This window comes from Triturus cristatus, chromosome 5_1 (genome assembly GCF_964204655.1).
Source record: "Triturus cristatus chromosome 5_1, aTriCri1.1, whole genome shotgun sequence".
NCBI classification, from domain to species: domain Eukaryota; kingdom Metazoa; phylum Chordata; class Amphibia; order Caudata; family Salamandridae; genus Triturus; species Triturus cristatus.
Genome location: NC_140587.1, coordinates 618,211,724 through 618,230,575, shown reverse-complemented (window position 1 = coordinate 618,230,575; position 18,852 = coordinate 618,211,724). Strand labels below are relative to the sequence as shown.

General features: G+C 48.8%; 1 protein-coding gene across 5 annotated transcripts in view; it reads left to right on the top strand.

Annotated features, from left to right (window-relative positions):
- CHD7 (chromodomain helicase DNA binding protein 7) overlaps window positions 1–18,852 on the top strand; it is an 801,383-nt gene that overhangs the window by 713,853 nt on the left and 68,678 nt on the right. For all 5 annotated transcript variants that reach the window (XM_085605557.1, XM_085605559.1, XM_085605558.1 and 2 more), the window contains exons 29-31: window positions 510–738; window positions 872–1,080; window positions 1,656–2,339. In XM_085605557.1, coding sequence (XP_085461683.1) covers window positions 510–738; window positions 872–1,080; window positions 1,656–2,339 — 1,122 coding nt within the window. The remainder of the gene's footprint in view (window positions 1–509; window positions 739–871; window positions 1,081–1,655; window positions 2,340–18,852) is intronic.

Sequence of the window (18,852 nt, the reverse complement as noted above, 5' to 3'; positions counted from 1 at the left end):
CTTACTCTACCACATGATCTGATTCAAAGTTATTGGTTTAAATGTTTTAGATTGTCACATCGGAAGGCTGTCTCACAAAATATACTGATAGCAGTTGGCACATGCTTCATTCACGTTACTGTTCGAAGTGTAAAAAAGGTTCCTTAAGAATGACTTCATGCTCTTATCTAAATGGTTATTTCTGCAAATTCCCCATTTAGTGAACTTCTAGTACTGACATATAGTGGAAAACTAACCCTACCTGAGATCTGGGACGTACTGCCCAATTGCTTGTTGCTTGAAATTTGTTTCACATAAGTACTCTATGATGCTCGCAAGAATGCTAAGTAAACCTTTCAGCTGCAAGCAGCACCACAGGAATATCCAAGTGAAAATTCAAGTCTTGATTTTTCTGTATATTCCTCATTTGCAGTTGTTTTAGGTCTAAATCTTTATTTACTTGACAGCAATTCTCAAAGTTAGAGGAACATTATACTTAAAACATTCCTTTCACCATCCTACCTATATAGGCAAACAGATTGAAAGTAGCACAGAGCTGGGCAAGCTCTACTGGCCTAACACTTCAGCCTTGACCACCCGCCTTCGCCGCCTCATTACTGCCTATCAGCGCACGTATAAACGGCAACAAATGAGGAAAGAAGCACAACTAAAAACAGACCGACGAAGACGGCGGCCTCGTGAAGAAGTGAGAGCGTTGGAAGCAGAAAGAGAAGCCATCATAACTGAAAAACGGCAGAAGTGAGTGGTACATCTTAAATTCCTTTTGAAAAAGAAACGAGTACCATCTTGAAAATGCCTCTTTGTCATGGTTTTCAGACATACAAAGTATTCAATGTCCGATTAGATTGAACGTTCTTATTTTGTTCTTCAGATGGACAAGGAGAGAAGAAGCAGATTTCTATCGTGTTGTGTCCACTTTTGGGATTGTCATCGACTCTGTTAAGCAGCAAATTGATTGGTCTCAATTCAGAGCTTTTGCCCGACTTGACAAGAAGTCAGATGAGAGTTTGGAGAAGTACTTTAATTGTTTTACGGCAATGTGCAGACGGGTATGCCGCATGGCAACTAAATCTGATGAAGGTAAGCTCTTACCTTTTCAGATTGGGAGTCCCTGTACAAAGTACAAAGGATACCCGCAAGCTAGCATAAAGCTATTTTGACTAATTTTATTCAATATATTCTTTTTTCTACTTCCTATGACAGCGTTCTTTGAGAAGCATCACGTTTAATTATCATGTTTAATGCTTCAAAACGTGTCTGTCAATAGCATTACTCTGCTCAATGTGAAGACAAACCAGAAAGTTTTCTTTATGATTAAACGTGGTGTGCTATGTTACATGCTACACCATGCAAGCCATCTGTTGGAGTATGCGCACTACGTGATTTGCTTTCACATTGTTTGGCTTGTGTTGGAGAACTTTAGTTAGCTTTGTTGTTCCACTGTTTAACAATTCTCACATCTGTTTTCACAACTATGCCATTAAGCTCATTCTTATATGTTCATGTACTGGAGTTATTGAAGTGTAATTTAATTAATTACAGTTGGTGTTATTTATTTTTTCCCCCAACTACAAATAATTATCAAGAGTGGGGTATATTTTGAGCACCGACTGCAGTCTTATGTTGATTATTTACGCACATTTCATCTGTTCTAGAACTTTGCGACCTCTCTACCACAGTTGAACCTATCACAGAAGAACGTGCATCCAGAACTTTGTACCGCATAGAACTACTGAGGAAAATCCGTGAGCAGGTTCTTACTCACCCTCAACTAAGTGAGAGACTGAAGCTTTGTCAGCCAAGCTTGGATTTGCCTGAATGGTGGGACTGTGGAAAACATGACAGAGACTTGCTTGTTGGGGCCTCCAAGCATGGTGTCAGTAGGACTGACTATCATATTCTCAATGACCCTGATCTCGCCTTTTTAGATTCTCATAAGAACTTTGCTCAAAACAGAGGCACTGCGCAGCCTAGTGTTGTCTCATTGCTGAATACCCCAGCAGCTGGCTCGTGCGAGACCCCTCCTGTTGTACCATCTACTCCAGTCAAGGATGAGTTGACCACAGAGCAGAATGAATCTAAACTGGATGTACTTGAAAAATCTGATGTCAAGCAGGATCTTGAGGTTAAAGAGGAAAGCATGGCAACTGCCAGCAGTGACTCTGAAAATGTAATTAAGCAGGAAAGTGAGATGGAGTCCACTCCTGTACAAAGTGAAATTAAAGTTTTGGAAAGTGGCCCAGAATCTATTCCAAAATCTCTTTCTGAGAAAGGCTCTGATGAAGATGATGAGGAAAAACTTGATGATGATAAGTCCGAAGAGTCCTCCCAACATGAAGGTATTAAACATTTTACTTTTCCTGATGCCTATTTTTTCAGTCCGCATTTTGAACTGAAATCCTTCACAAAGTAACCGTTCCTTGATAATAAAAACACTAATGTTTGTTCGATCACATGTACTGTTCAAGGTTTTATTGGTAATTTAAAAAAAGACGTACAACAGTTGACAATATACATTTAGTAGTATGTCCGTTCAACCATTTCTAAATATGATAGAGGCATTAGAGAATGTTGGCGATTGGGGCTTCGGTGAGTTTCAGTGATAAGAAAGCATCATTTCACAGTGGTCTTAAAAATGAATATATGACACTAATACCACGCATGCCATTACAACACAGGTAGCACTACTCAAGTACGCCTACAATGACATACCATTACAACGCATTTTTACCACACATATGCCTTTATCACGCATGCCATTACAATACAAAGGCATGTGTGCTAAAGGCACACACTTGGTAAAAGTGTCCAAGTTAAGTTACACTAACCTGCCCTACCCTAAACACTATATTAGTACCTCTGCACGACCCCCCCCCCACCCCCAGCCTGTTCCTAAACCCCTACACGACCTGAGCTCCAATCTGTTCCCGACCCTCAACCCTTAAATCACTACCCCTGCACGACTCCAACACTTTTCCTACTCTAAACCTTAAATTGAAGGATGACTCCTTTGGCGCGATCGATGTGTGTTAAAGGCTAATGCTGTAGCTGCTCGTTGTGTCTCCTAGCAACACTCCGGCTCCCTCCCCTCTCCTAATACGAGGGAAGGTGTTCGCTGGTGTATTTGTTTGTGCATTTTTGTATATCTTTGATGTTGTGCTACTGATTTTAAAATTGATTTTAATCAGATACGAACTAATCCTCACTTACCTGCACATAAAACTGGTTTCATACCTCGCTACTTAGCGAGTTTCCCGGGCTCGTTTGGGGAATTGTGCCATTTCGGGCCGCCATCTTGGTCCGCGCTCTAGCGCTTGGACTTTGGGGGCTTCAAAGGCAGGCTCATGCTAGCGCGCAGCGCGCTCATGCTCGCGCGCAGCGGGCGCGCCAGCGGCGCGCCAGAGGCAAGCCCGCCTGATCCCGTCCGCGCCAGTACGCCGCCAGCAGCCAGGATTTCTGATAGTTTATCGCCAGCGATAACACCTTTCAATAATTCTGTGCGCATCTACTCATGTGAGTATCTGATGGCTCTCAAGCCTGTTTGTTGCAAAGTTTTGACTCGGTCCTATCGAATATTGGAGGGTCCTTTCTCATGTTGGGTCTGCAAATTTCAGAGTATGACTTGCCACTGTACCTCTTTGCTCACCGCATCGCAGTTCGACTGTAAATCTTTACCTAAATCCTTCCAGTCTATGCCTCCCATTCTTTCATCTCCTATAGTGCAGTTTCATGAGTGGAGTTGTTTTTTGGCTAATGTCAGATCGTTGATTAAGCATGCCACTGATATATGGGATGTCCTGACCGATCTGAAGCCCGATATAGGTTTCATCACTGAGACCTGGCTAAAACCCTCCACTACCCCTGCCATTGCCTTAGCTATTCCAGAGGGTTATCGGGTTCTGAGGCGGGACAGAATAGGCAAAATGGGAGGGGGTTTAGCCCTGATCTACAAAGAGGAGTTAACAGCTACTATCCTAGATCAGACAGGGACTGAAGCATTTGAATGCCTTGTTTTTAGATTGGACCTCTCTGCCCGCTGTAGCTGGAAAGGCGCCCTGGTCTACAGACCGCCGGGGTCTATATTAGACTTCACCAGTCAATTGCTAGATTTCATTTCTCCTTATCTAATTGCTTCACGCAAATTTCTCCTGCTCAGAGACTTTAATATCCATAGCGAAGATGCTTCCAACCAAGAAGCAAGACTATGTCTGCAAGACCTAGCGGCTGGTGGTTTGGTTACAATCAACACTGCTCCTACCCACATTGCAGGTCATACTTTGGATCTTATCCTCGCGAATTCTCAGGACATTAAATGTGGTGAGACTTATCCGCTTGTATGGGCCCCCGTCGACGCCGGTCGACCTCGTAACTCCTCCTCTGCCGGCACCGACTCCGGTTCCACCCTCGACGCCGACTCCGGTCGACGTCGTTCCCCGGTTCAGCCCTTGTCCGGACCCGACGCCGATGCGGCGGCCACAGACGCCGCATCAGACGCCGCTCGAGACTCACTATGTCTATCGTCCGGCTCCGATCCTTCCACCTGTTAACCAGGAATCGGATGACGGGGGCGACTGGGAGGGGTCCGATGACCCTATGGCCGTTCAGGCTCAACTGTCACAGGACTGGGCAGATGAACTGGGGGAGGCCAGTGGTCTGGATACCTCACCGGACACTGGATTCATCTCTCCTCCGACTGTGGCTTCGGAGGAGGGTGCAGCTTTTTCTGTGGTGCTGCGCAAGGCGGCCGAAGCGCTTGGGCTTGAGCTGCCTGCCGTGGCTGTGAGGACTAACATACTCACTGAGGTGCTTCAGTCTGCAGCAAGCTCCACTGAGCCTCTGCTGCCATTCAATGAGGCCCTCACTGATGTTCTGCAGGGCACCTGGTCCAAGCCCTCCACAGTCCCTCCTGTGGATAGAAACGGCGCCACAGCCCTGCTCCGGGCGACCCCAGTTTTCTGTCGCAACATCCCACCCCCGAGAGCCTGGTTATCCAGGCCTCTACCTCCCAAACCTCCTTCCCGTCCGCTCCTCCGGACCGGGATTCCAAGAGACTGGAACAGTTTGGCAAAAAGCTGTTCTCCTCCCTCAGTTTAGGCCTGCGGTCTTTAAACACCGCCTGTCTCTTGGACCGTTTCTCCCACTCTCTGTGGGATACGGTGGAGGACGTGCTGCCCCTGTGCCCGGAGCGGGCCCGGACACGACTTTCCCAGGCTCTGGCCGATGGGAGGGATGCAGCGCGCCATGCAATCCGGTGTGGACTTGACATCACGGACTCGCTGGGTAGGGCGATTTCCACCACGGTGGCGCTTCGGCGTCACGCCTGTCTGCGGTCCACGTCCTTTTCGGGGGATGTCCAGAGCACTCTCATGGACATGCCCTTTGATGGCACTCGCCTTTTTGGTGAGAAAGCGGACAGTGCGCTGTCTCGCTTTAAGGACTCCCGGGCTACGGCCACGTCCTTGGGCCTTTCGGCCCCGCGGCCGCAAGCTTCTGCTTTTCGCCCCTTTCGTGGCCAAGGAAGGGGCGCCTCCTCACGTCCGCAGAGCCACCGGCCGCAGACCCAACCTGCACGCGGTCGCGGACGTTGTTTCCACCGAGGCGGTTCTGGAGGACGACGCGGTCAGTCCACATCCACCCCGGCAGCATCCGCCTCAAAGCCTTCCTAGTCCGAGCTTTCAGGCCCATTCATCGCCAGTGGGAGGCAGAGTTCGCCATCACCTGCTCCACTGGCGTACCATCACTTCGGACAGGTGGGTGCTGCAAATCGTCCGAACGGGCTACTCCCTCCCCTTCGAGACGACCCCTCCAGCCATGCCACCGCAGCACCACCGTATCTCGGAGGATCATCTGCATCTTCTGCGAGAGGAAGTTTCGGCCCTCTTGGCCAAAGAGGCCGTCGAGCGCGTTCCGAGCCCAGAAGTAGGTCGTGGTTGTTATTCCCACTACTTTCTGGTTCCCAAGAAGGGCAAAGGGGGCCTACGCCCTATCTTGGACCTCAGGAACGTCAATGCCTTCCTCCGGAAGGAACGGTTCAAAATGTTGACTTTGGCTCAGGTTCTAGCTGCCCTCGACCCTGGAGACTGGATGGTAGCGTTGGACTTGCAGGACGCATATTTCCACATCCCCGTCCTGCTTGCCCACCGGCGTTACCTGCGGTTCACGGTGGGCCAGGAGCATTTTCAGTTCACCGTGCTCCCCTTCGGCCTCACCAGTGCCCCTCGGGTGTTCACGAAAGTGATGGCGGTGGTCGCAGCTCATCTGCGCAGATCAGGGGTTCCAGTCTTCCCCTATCTCGACGACTGATTGTTGAAGGCGGGCTCGCCCCAGGCAGTCGTCTCCCACCTCCAGACTACGGCGGATCTCCTGCATTTGCTGGGGTTTTCCATCAACGTGCCGAAGTCACACCTGAGTCAATCAATCAATCAATCAATCAATCAATCAAGACATTTATAGAGCGCACTACCTACCCGTAGGGTCTCAAGGCGCTTGGGGGGGGGGGGGGGGGGGTGTCGCTACTGCTCGAACAGCCAGGTCTTGAGCTTCTTCCTGAAGGAGAGGTGGTCTTGGGTCAGGCGCAGGTCGGCCGGGAGGGAGTTCCAGGTCTTGGCGGCCAGGTAGGAGAAGGACCTTCCTCCTGTAGTGGCTCTGCGGATGCGTGGGACGGCGGCGAGGGCGTGGCTGGCAGATCGGAGGTGGCGTTTGGGAGCGTAGAAGTTGATGCGGTTGTTGAGGTAGCTCGGGCCTTGATCGTGGAGAGCTTTGTGTGCGTGGGTAAGGAGGCGGAAGGTGATTCTCTTGTTGACCGGGAGCCAGTGCAGGTCTCTTAGGTGTCCGGAGATGTGGCTGTGTCGTGGGATGTCGAGGATGAGTCTGGCTGAGGCATTCTGGATGCGCTGGAGTCTCTTCTGGATCTTGGCGGTGGTTCCGGCGTAGAGTGCGTTGCCGTAGTCCAGTCGGCTGGTGACGAGGGCCTGGGTGACGGTCTTCCTGGTCTCTGTGGGGGATCCACCAGAAGATCTTCCGAAGCATGCGCAGGATGTTGAAGCACGACGAGGAGACGGCGTTGACTTGCCTGGTCATGGAGAGGGAGGAGTCCAGGATGAAACCCAGGTTGCGAGCGTGGTCCGTCGGTTTGGGTACGGTGCCCAGGGCGGGGGGCCACCAGGAGTCGTCCCAGGCGGAGGGCGAGGAGCCCAGGATGAGGACCTCCGTCTTATCTGAGTTCAGTTTCAGGCGGCTCGTCGTCATCCACTCGGCTACCTCTCTCATCCCTTCGTGCAGGTTGGCTCTGGCGGCGGCGGGGTCGTTGGTCAGGGAGAGGATCAGCTGGGTGTCGTCGGCGTAGGAGATTATGTTGAGGTTGTGTTGACGTGCGATGGCCGCGAGGGGACTCATGTAGACGTTGAAGAGAGTCGGGCTCAGTGAGGATCCTTGAGGGACGCCGCAGATGACTTCGGTGGCCTCTGACTTGTACGGTGGTAGGCGGACTCTTTGTGTTCTTCCGTTGAGGAAGGAGACGATCCAATCCAGTGCCTTCTCCTGGATTCCGACGTTGCTGAGGCGCTGCACTAGGGTGCGGTGGCAGACCGTGTCGAAAGCCGCGGAGAGGTCTAGGAGGATGAGGGCCGCTGTTTCTCCGTTGTCCATCAGGGCTCGGATGTCGTCCGTGGCGGCGATGAGGGCGGTCTCGGTGCTGTGGTTGGCACGGAATCCAGACTGCGATGGGTCGAGGGATCCATTCGTCTCGAGGAAGGTGGCCAGCTGTTTGTTGACGGTCTTCTCGATGACTTTGGCTGGAAACGGGAGTAGAGAGATGGGGCGGTAGTTCTTGAGTTCGGTGGGGTCTGCTGTAGGTTTCTTAAGTAGAGCGCTGAGTTTGGCGTGCTTCCAGCTCTCGGGGAAGGTGGCGGTGTCGAAGGATGTGTTGATGATGTCTCGCAGGTGGGGTGCGATGACCGCGTCGGCTTTGTTGAAGACGTGGTGAGGGCAGGGGTCAGTCGGAGATCCGGAGTGGTCGGAGTTCATCATGTGGACGGTGTCTTCGGTGTTGACCGGGGTCCAGGCGCGGAGGGTGGTGGCGGGAGGCGTTGCTGCGGTCGTGGCGTGCGTCGGTTGAGTGCTGAAGCTGTTGTGTATGTCTGCGATCTTGTTGTGGAAGTAGGAGGCGAGGGAGTTGCAGAGGTCTTGCGATGGGGTGATGTCGTTGTTTCCGGCGTTGGGGTTGGAGAGCTCTTTTACGATGTTGAAGAGTTCCTTGCCGTTGTGAGCGTTATTGTCCAGTCGGTTCTTGAAGGCCGTTTTCTTGGCGATGCGGATCAGTTGGTGGTGTTTCCGGGTGGCGAACTTGAGGGTGGTCCCTCTCAGAAGCTCCTCTTCATCGGAGCGGTTCCCGATTCGGCTCAGTTCCGGGTCTATCCGCCGGAACAGCGGGTCCGGGATATTCAGGCCCTGATTCCCATCTTTCGGCCTCTATCCTGGGTTTCGGTCAGGCTAGTGTTGCGGCTTCTGGGACTGATGGCCTCCTGCATCCTACTAGTGCATCACGCCAGGCGGCGCATGCGGGCTCTGCAGTGGGACCTGAAGTTTCAGTGGGCTCAGCATCACGGCAACCTGTCCGACCATGTCTTGATGTCGGAGGGCACTGCACAGCAGTTGCAGTGGTGGCTCACGGACCGCGATTGGGTCACGGGCAAGAGCCTCTCCCTTCCCCAACCGGAGCATGTCGTAGTGACGGATGCGTCCCTCCTGGGATGGGGTGGCCATATGGGAGAGGCGGAGATCAGAGGCCTCTGGTCTCCGGCGGAGTCTCGCATCCACATCAACCTGTTGGAGTTGAGAGCGATCCGACTTGCACTGAAAACCTTCCTTCCCTCTGTCAGGGGAAGTGTCGTGCAGATGTTCACGGACAACACCACCGCCATGTGGTATTGCAACAAACAGGGCGGGGTGGGGTCGTGGACCCTTTGTCAGGAGGCTCTGCGCCTCTGGACGTGGCTGGAACACCAGGGCGTCACCATTTGGCAGGCTCTCTGAACGCCAGAGCAGACAAACTCAGCCGCCGGTGCATGATGGATCACGAATGGCGTCTGAACTCCGAAGTGGCGCATGGTCTCTTTCAGCAGTGGGGAGAGCTTTGGTTAGATCTATTCGCCACCGAAGAGAACGCGCAATGGCAGCAGTTCTGCGCGTTGGAATTTCCAAGGCGGCGCTCGGCGACGCTTTTCGTCACGAGTGGAGTTGCGGTCTGTTGTACGCATTTCCGCCTATACCACTTCTGCCCAGAGTGCTGAAGAAGATCAGGCACGACCGGGCCCAAGTCGTCTTGGTGGCTCCGGATTGGGCACGAAGGTACTGGTATCCTGAGCTACTCAGTATGTTGACCGATCCTCCGATACGTCTGCCCCTTCGGGAGGATCTTCTGTCGCAGCAGCAGGGGACGGTCCTCCACCCGAACCTGTCCAGCCTCCACCTCCATGCGTGGAGATTGTGCGGCGGCAGTTGATGCCATTTGATGTGCCTCCTGAAGTCTGTGATATCATTCTGGCAGCCAGGCGTCCCTCCACAAAAACGGTATACGCCTGCCGGTGGAACAAATTTGTGGCATGGTGCACAGCAAAGGCTGTGGATCCCCTTTCCGCCCCTCTTTCTGAGGTTCTCCTCTTTCTTCTTTCTTTGGCCCGGCAGGGCTCTGCCCTGGGCACCTTGAAAGGTTATCTTGCTGCCCTCTCTGCCTTCTTACGGCTTCCTGATCAGCCTTCTCTTTTCAAGTCCCCTGTGGTTCAACGCTTTCTTAAAGGCATTACTCATACGTTCCCTCCTGTTCCTTTCGTAATGCCTCAGTGGGACTTGAATCTTGTTCTCACATTTCTGATGTGCGCTCCCTTTGAGCCTCTTCACAATTGTCCTCTTCGTCTTCTGACGCTTAAGACTGCTTTCCTGGTAGCCATCGCCTCGGCTAGACGGGTGAGTGAGCTCCAGGCGCTATCGTCCAAGCCTCCTTTTCTATCTGTTCATCCGGACAAGGTTGTCCTTCGGCCTCGTCCTTCCTTTCTACCGAAAGTGGTGACTCCCTTTCGTCTTGGGCAATCTGTCACCTTGCCCACCTTCTTTCCGCCTCCGCATCCTTCCAAAGAGGAAGAGAGGCTCCACCGTCTGGACCCAAAACGTGCGCTCTCCTTTTATTTGGACCGCACAAAACAGTTCCGGGTGGACGACCAACTTTTTGTTAGATACGTGGGTGCTAAGAAGGGAAAAGCTGTGCACAAACGGACCATCTCCCGGTGGGTCGTTTTGTGCATCACAATCTGTTACTCCTTGGCGAAAAAGGACCCTCCTGTTGGGCTGCGCGCCCATTCTACTCGGGCTACAGCGGCTACTACTGCTTTGGGACGGGGAGTCCCTTTGCAGGACATCTGTCAGGCGGCTACGTAGGCTTCGCTACACACGTTTGCCAGGCACTATTGCCTAGACAGCCAAGTCCGGAGGGATGGCTTCTTTGGCCGTTCTGTCCTCCAGGACTTTCTGGTGTGATCTTGGTTCGCAGACCCACCACCGGGGTTGGTATTGCTTGGGTATCTATTCTAAGGTGAGGAATCTAACTAACGTGTTTTTTTCAGATGAACAAGTTACTTACCTTCGGTAACGATGTATCTGTAAGAAACATTAGTTAGATTCCTCACCGACCCACCCATCCTCCCCGTTCTGCGAACTGACATCTAGGGTTAAGGTTGTCCTTTTCAGGCCCCTAGACTTTTTTGGCACCAGTGTCGGTCTCTTGCATGGCTCTGCGTTCCTGGCGCGGAAAGCTATGTACAAGAACTGACGTCAGCGCGCGAGGGCGGCGTGTAAGTACTCCGACGTCATTACGGCGCACGACGCCAACGACGGACGAGGAGCCGCAGACGACGCCTAGCGACGCGCAAGGGGTATTGCTGACAAAAAATCTTCCGGATCCAGTCTGACGCCCGGGGATATTCTAAGGTGAGGAATCTAACTAACTAATGTTTCTTACAGATACATCGTTACCGAAGGTAAGTAACTTGTTCTTCTAGGGTAAGCAAATTACTTGATAAAGTAGTTCCTTTGAAACCTTTTACGCACCCACCTAAAAGTTCCGCCACGGGCTGGTACTCGCCTGCTTTACGAGAGGAAAAAAGCGCTTGTAAAAAGCTAGAGCGTGTTTGGCGACGCTCACATAATGAGCAAGCTAAAGCTACTTATAAAGCAGCTATCGGTATTTACCACTATAATGTTAAATTGGCTCGCAAAATGCATATTGCAGCTACGTTGGAGCACGCAAGTAACAACACTAGAATGCTCTTTCAAATTGTACGTGACTTCACTAATCCTAAATCCTGCGAAACTAGGGACATCTCCTCTCAGACACTATGTGACAACATCTCTTCCTTCTTTATACAAAAGGTTGAACAGATTTATCAAAACATCACTCTCGCCAATATCTCCATCCCTGTTTCTGCTGTAGCTCCATCTTACTCTACAAGTGTAAATTCTTTGACAACTTTTCCCAATATCACCATTACTGAAGTACAATTACTTCTGGAATGTACCAGATCCGGATCCCCCCTTGATATCATTCCAGCTAAAATTACCTCTAAATTTGCGGCTCAGCTTGCTCCTTCTCTATGCTCTATTATCAATCGCTCTTTGAAATCTGCCACTCTCCCACAAAGGTGGAAACATGCCCAAATTATTCCCATCCGTAAAAATCTAAAAAATTTCCCCTGATGAATTGTCCAATTATTGTCCAATTATCGTCCAATTTCTTTGCTTCCTCTACAGAGCAAGATCACTGAAAAACACATTAATAAGCACTTATCTGCTTTTCTTGAGTCCTCCTGTGCTCTTGATGTTTCTCAGTCACGATTTCGTGCTAAACATAGCACAGAGACTGCTTTAGTGGAGGTAACAGACAATATTAGAATGGCTCTGGATCAAGGTCAAGCAGCACTCTTGGTGCTGCTTGACCTTTCAGCAGCATTCAATACGATCTCTCATCGAATCCTGTTGTGCAGATTACAGGAGCTTCGGATCAAAGGACCTGCATTGAAGTGGCTGTCAGACTTTCTGTCCAACCGAACTCAGGCAGTGACATTGGGTTCCTTTTCTTCTGCTCCCTCACAGGTTACCAGGGGTGTCCCCTAGGGCTCATGCTTGAGCCCTACTTTGTTTAACATCTATGTGACCCCCCTGGCTAAACTTATGAGGGATTTGGGGTTTAACCCTATCTCTTATGCAGATGATACCCAACTCCTCCTCACCTTCGACAAAAATAGAACTGACACACAAATAATTCTTTCTCAGGGTATGATGGCAATTGCCTCCTGGATGAAAACAAACTATCTCCAGTTAAACTCTGAGAAATCTGAGATTGTTGTTTGGGGGTGCTGACATCTGTTGGTCGCCCAGTTGGTGGCCTGAGGAGTTGGGCAAAGCTCCTTCTCCTAAAGAGGAGGTTAAAAATCTGGGCATTAAGCTCGATCGGAAACTCACTCTTGAGATCCACATTAATACAATTGTTGGTTCCTGTTACCACATTCTGAGTTTACTCAGAAGAATCTTTCCGTTGCTCCCCATTTCCACCAGGAAGACTCTAATTCAGGCACTAATTATGAGCAGGATTGATTACTGTAATGCCCTCCTTCTTCCTGCTCATGCAGCTGCTCTGGGAAAATTACAGGTCATACAAAACACGGCTGCCCGTTTGGTAACTGGTTCACCTGCTAGGACTCCCTCTTTGCTATCTAAACTGCACTGGTTGCCAGTTAAAAAAAGAATGGAATTTAAAATGGGCTGTATGATATTTAAGGCTCTGAATGAGCTTAGCCCCTCCTATCTTGTCAGGAAACTGAACGCATACATTCCTAGATGCTCACTTAGATCGGGGGTTAAAAGACTTCTTTCTATTCAGAGAATCAACAAGGCCCGCACGGGAGGCAAAGCCTTCTCGTATCTTGCTCCTATGTTTTGGAATAGTCTCCCTCAACATCTTCGTGCTGAAATGTCTCTCCTTCAGTTCAGAAAGCTGATAAACTCATCTTTTTTAGTGCCAGGATAGTCGTCGGTTGCAAGCGCAGAGATACCCCTTGGGGTGATTCAGCGCTATATAAAATCATAAAATCAATCATAATATAAATTGCTGCCCCTGCACGACCCCCCCCCCCCCGAACCCCAATCCCTTCCCTACTCTAAACGGTAAATCACTCCCCCTGCACCACCCCATCCTTTCCGTACCCTAAATCACTACCCCTGCACCACCACTGACCCCCAGTCCTCTTCCTACCCTAAAACACTACCCCTGCACGACCCCCCAGTCCTCTCCCTCACACTACCACTGCACAACCCCCCAACCCTCAGTCCTCTCCCTACCCTAAACACTACCCCTGCAGGACCCCCAGCCCTTTCGCTACCCTGAACCCCGAAATACTACCCCTGCACGACCCTCCCCCGACCCCTAGTCCTCTCCCTACCCTAAAACACTACCCCTGCACGACCCCATGTCCTCTCCCTACCCTAAAACACTACTCTACACTAACTCCTCGACCCCCTTTTACCCTAAAATAGTAACCCCAGGCTCAATCCCCCTTACCTCTCTCTCTCCTCATGGTTCCTTGTTCCTGTGGTCTGAGGGGCAGTGCATGTCGTTGTGAGGAAACAGAAGAGTCTATATATTTTTTTACAATGTATGTGATTTTACCATACATACCTTTACAACGATATTTATTGTAAAGGCATGCGTGGTAAAAGCACATGCGTTGTAAAAAAATGCGCAGTAAAGACTACACATTGCTACAACGCATGCGTTGTAAGGCTTGCGTTGTAATGGCATGCGGGGTAACAGCCGCGATGTAATGACTGTTACCCCCTAATAACTACTAGAGATTAATTTGTTCTTTATCAGCAATAAGAATGCACAAGTGATGGGATTTAGAATGAGAGAAGAGCAGATATGAGATGGTTCATTGGGAGCTTTCTTTTTAGATAAGTTCAGATTAGCAGTGTTACAGTGGGTAAATACAAAAGACTTGTCATTGAGGATGTTGTTTGATCATCTGTGAAGTTAAACGCTAATGTGAGGAGCCTAAACTTGGCAGTCTTGGTGGTATACAACTATGCCACCTGGCGACTAGAAGTCTGCTTGTAATGTGGGAGATCCAATGAAAAGCATGTTGCAGTAGTCCAACTTGCTCTTGGCAAATTGATTAGAGCGTTCTTGTTCTGCTGTAGGAGTTAAGAATCATTCCTTTTAATACTAAATAGCTGGTGACTAGTAGCAGTGCCTGTGGTGTAGATGAATGATTGTAGTCGCCCATTCTCACATCTACGAGACTATTAATACTCTAGTGTTTTGGCAGTGGAGGAAGACCTGGTGAAGTCTGGTTTGAAACTGATCCGTAGGTGTATGGTTTTAAAGCTAGAAAAAGCAGGAAAGTGTTTTTGGAGACCCACGTCTAAGGTGTTCATATCCACTGGATGATTGCTGTGTAATATTTAGTGAATTGAATGTACTGTTGTGGGGTGATTGATTGTGACCAGAGGACAATTTGTAATCTGCTTGGAGGTGATCTAAGGATTCAAAAGCCACTAAGGGTGATGTGGTAAAAAAAAATAAGCCAAAGTTTGAGCCTGGGAAGACCACCATGGGATTGGTGTGGGTGATGACTGCGCTTGAGCTCCAGGAAACCGAATCACTGAGATGAGCAGGACAGTTTGAAGGCTGTATTTCCAATGCTGAGGAATGCTTGGATGCCAAGGAGAAAGGAGCCACAGTGCCAGCTGCAGCAGCAGATCGGGGAGAACAGGAATATATGATTGATGATTATTAGTAGTGGAAATGAAATAAATGTGGATGAGCGCACAAAAGCCACACCCCCAGTCTCCATATAAAGAGTAGTCTCTCCACTTGATAACTTGTCTTTAAAAGACACAGAACCACATGCAGCCTCTGGGGGTGCTTTGGGAGCGAGTAGAGCCAAGTCCTGAAGTTCTTTCTGTTTTAATTGTAGCACAATCGGTTCTTAAACCTCCGCTGAGGCTGTGTTATGTTAGTTTTTGTAAAGTTCTCTCTAATATGCCCTACAAGTACAAATGAAGGAAAATCGCAAAGTCAAATCTAAAAACTTGACTGTTTGGAGTTTGAATGTAGCTCCTGTTTATTAAAAAAAAAAAGCTTGGTTATACTGGCTTTAAGAAATTTCAAGTTCTGATGGGTACTTCTAACCAGATTCCTCACAGTTAGTCAATTGCCACCCAGTCATCAGACTGGATCTCTAACTTTTCAAAACTGCTCCCATGCACCGACCGCAGTGACCTTGCACTAGTGATGTCTGGGTATAAAGGTGCCACTCTTGCATGCTGGTGTTACTTCCTTTCTTTCAGTACACCTTGAGCTGGAGCTCTGCTCCCAGCTTTTTGTCTGTATTTTACCAACTCCAAAAATCCAGAAAGTCTGTTAGGGAAAATGTCTCCCTTAAAAATCTATTTCTCAACAATGCTTTATCAGAAGCATTGGTGACATACACGTCTAAACCATGCTCGTTTTTTCCAGCAAGTCGTTTGGTGGCTAGGTGTTAAACACCTACCCACGGGACCCAGCTTTCCTGACCCAGCACTTGACTCCAAAGAGCATGGTGCATCCACCAGCAAGGTAAATCCTAACGCATTCCACTACGCTGCTTCTGCACAGAGTCAAAGTGCATTGATGCGTTAGGGAAAAGTATTTTCCTCTGCCTGCTGGGTATTAAGGTACCTAAACAGCATAAGCCTTCTGGGTTGCCACATGCATCCCTTGAAGGGCGTGGCTAGTGGGATCTTAACAGCTATCCCTGATGAATCTCCACCACCTGCACGTCAATGTATGGTGTTTTAGCAGCACCAGTTGAGCTTGTTCAATCATCCTTCGAAAGTAGTGGATGTTATTCTCTTGGCTAGGTGCCCAGCTACCAAGTCTGTCTATTCTGCTTGTTCGCCTTTTGCAAGGTCAATCAAGCTGACTATCTCCAGGCAAAACTGGCTGTTTTGAAGTTTTTCTTTTGTGGCCCACCAAGGTTTTGTGTTGGACATGATTAAAGGTAACTTGGTGGCTCTTTTGACCTTTTTATGTTGCATGGCTACCTGCTCAACCTTCATTATATAAGTCACTGGTTGTGATGCTTTTTATTTATTTAAAGGAGCTCACAACATATTCCTCTCTGCGTTCTTTATGCCTCAGGGGGATCTTAACTTGGTTTTTGATTTCTTGATGTACATGACCTTCGAGCCTATAGACAGTTGCGAAGATTGATGCCTGTTAAGAGAATTTCCTCACAGCAGTTACTTCTATGAGCTCTGTCAGCTGAGGTTGCTGTCAGTACAACCTCCATATAGCACCGTCTTTATAACAAATTGGTGCGCAAACCTGCACTGCCTTCCTTCCAAAGATGGTGTTGCCCTTCCACTCTGGACAATCCATCATTCACACTTAAATGAAAAGGAGATTTTTAAAGCGCGAACATTCACCCGAGGGTGTCAAGGCGCTAGCTCATCAAGCAAAATTAACTGGACGGTTCAAGGTCACGTCAAAGGTTAAACAGCCAGGTCTTCAAGGCCTTCCTGAAGGCCAACAGGTGCATTTCTTGTTTTAATATTCGAGGAAAGAAATTCCAAAGTCTGGTCGTGCCGACCAAAAACTTCTAACACCCCAGGCACATTTTTTAAACCTCTGAATTATCAGGTTATGGGAGTGGGATGAAAGAAGATTGCGGGCAGGTATATAAGGCTGTAGATTATATTTAAAGAAACCCGGCCCTGTATCATACGTGGCCTTAAAAGCGATACAAAGAGCCTTAAACTCAATCTGCCTCCTCACTGGCAGCCAGTGTAGTTCCTTAAGCACCGGTGAGACAGATTTGTCTTGGAATGTTCAGCTAAAGACGCACTGCAGCGTTTTGCACAATGTGTAATTTGGACAGGCACTTCTTCTGAAAGGTTGATGAATAGACCATTGCAGTAGTCTGCTCTAGATAACACCAGAGCTACAACCTCTAGCTTCCGTAACTCAACCGGAATGAATGAAAGAATCCTTCTCTGTACTTTTAGTGTGAAAAAGGAGAGGGATGTGACCTGATTGACATGGCTTTCAAAGGAGAGCATAGAGTCAAACGTGACTCCCAAGTTTTTCACCTTATTCGTAGGTGTTGGTAGTGGGCCCAATTCGAACGGCCACAAGGTAGGGCACCAGAAATTAGTATGGCCGCCAAAAAGGAGTCTTACTGGAATTCAGTTTCAAACAATTGGCGGCCATCCAATCCCCAACCTGACGCAGACAGGTGTCATCAGGGGAGCCTGTCACTGAGACTACAATCTGTGTGTCATCGAAATGAGAAATAGCCAAGAAACCCAGAGACCTGATTAGCCTTGCCAGTGGTGCAACATAGATGTTAAAAAGGGTTGGGCTTAATGAAGAGCCCTGTGGCACTCCGCACGGCAATGTAAAATTCGGTGACTTAAACTCTCAAAGAGCCACAAATTGTTCCTGATCGAATAAAAAAGATGCGAGTAGAGCAATCGCTTTCTCTTTAATAACGATCTTCTTTAGTGCTTCCAATAGTTTTTGGTGGTTCACCGTATCAAATGCGGCTGAGAGGTCAAGCTGCACAAGTGCTGCATTGCCTCCTGAATAAACGGTCTTCCTAATCAATACGGACGCTGTAATCCGTGCCAATTCCCTGCTATGATGCTTTCTGAAACCAAACTGGGTTGCATCCAGGAAAGCATGTTTTTCAATATATCCAGATATAGCACCATTTATGGATTTCTCTACCATTTTAGCAGGCAGAGGAAGTCTGGGTATTGGACAATAATTTTTAGGATCCGCCCCCTCCAAATTTGGCTTCTTCAGCAGGGGGAGAACAGACGCCAGTTTCCAACTTGTGGGGAATATGCCCGAGGAGAACATTTGGTTAAAAATTGGATACCGCTGTAGGGCGAATAAATCTGGCAAAAGATGGAAGATTTTAGGGGGACAAGGATCCATTGGGGAGCCGGATTTGGTGGACTGCAGAAGGGTAATGTCCTCGGTAGTCAATGAAGGAAAGGACGACAGTTCCGGGTGGTAACTGAAGTCTAGGGGGGACTGAGGGGATTTCACTGGATGCACTAAGTGCAGCTAACTTCCCGGGGGATGATGGGGTTCCTTGAGCAGGGAGGCTAGAAAAACCACTGTAAACTGCCTTAACCTTATCTTGGAAAAATGTAGCCAATGTGTTACAGAATGTCTGGTTTTTAAGTGATTCGGTCACTTCGGAACATTTTGCCAACTTTTTTACTATCGAAAAAAGTTCCTTAGAGGAATGTTTTGCAGTTAAAATGGCTGTGGTAAAGTAGCGAGTTTTTTCCTCGTGCACCTATTTTTTTTTATACTCAAGCAGGGCTTGTTTGTAGACTATTCTGTCCTTCGAGTCGTAAGAGGATCTCCATTTCCTCTCTGAAGGGCGGCATTTTTGTTTTTGTGATCCGAGGTGTTCTGAATACCAGGGTTTAGAGGGTCTTAACCTATAACTGATTATAGATTTAAATGGTAACACCTCCTAAGCCATTCCTCAAAGGCAGCAGCTGCCATATTCGGATCCTCATAAAAGTTTGGAATGTTCTGCGATAGGGACTTTTCAAACATGTCTGCCACCCAATTATTCCAAGGCCGTACATTTTTTCATTGTTTATTTTGTGATTTATCTACCTGTAATTTTTGGAACAGAAGTGAAAACATGACAGCATTATGGTCTGACCACACAAGCGTTAATGATGAAAAACAATGTAAGGACTTATTACTAGTGAACACCCCATCAAGCAAGTGTC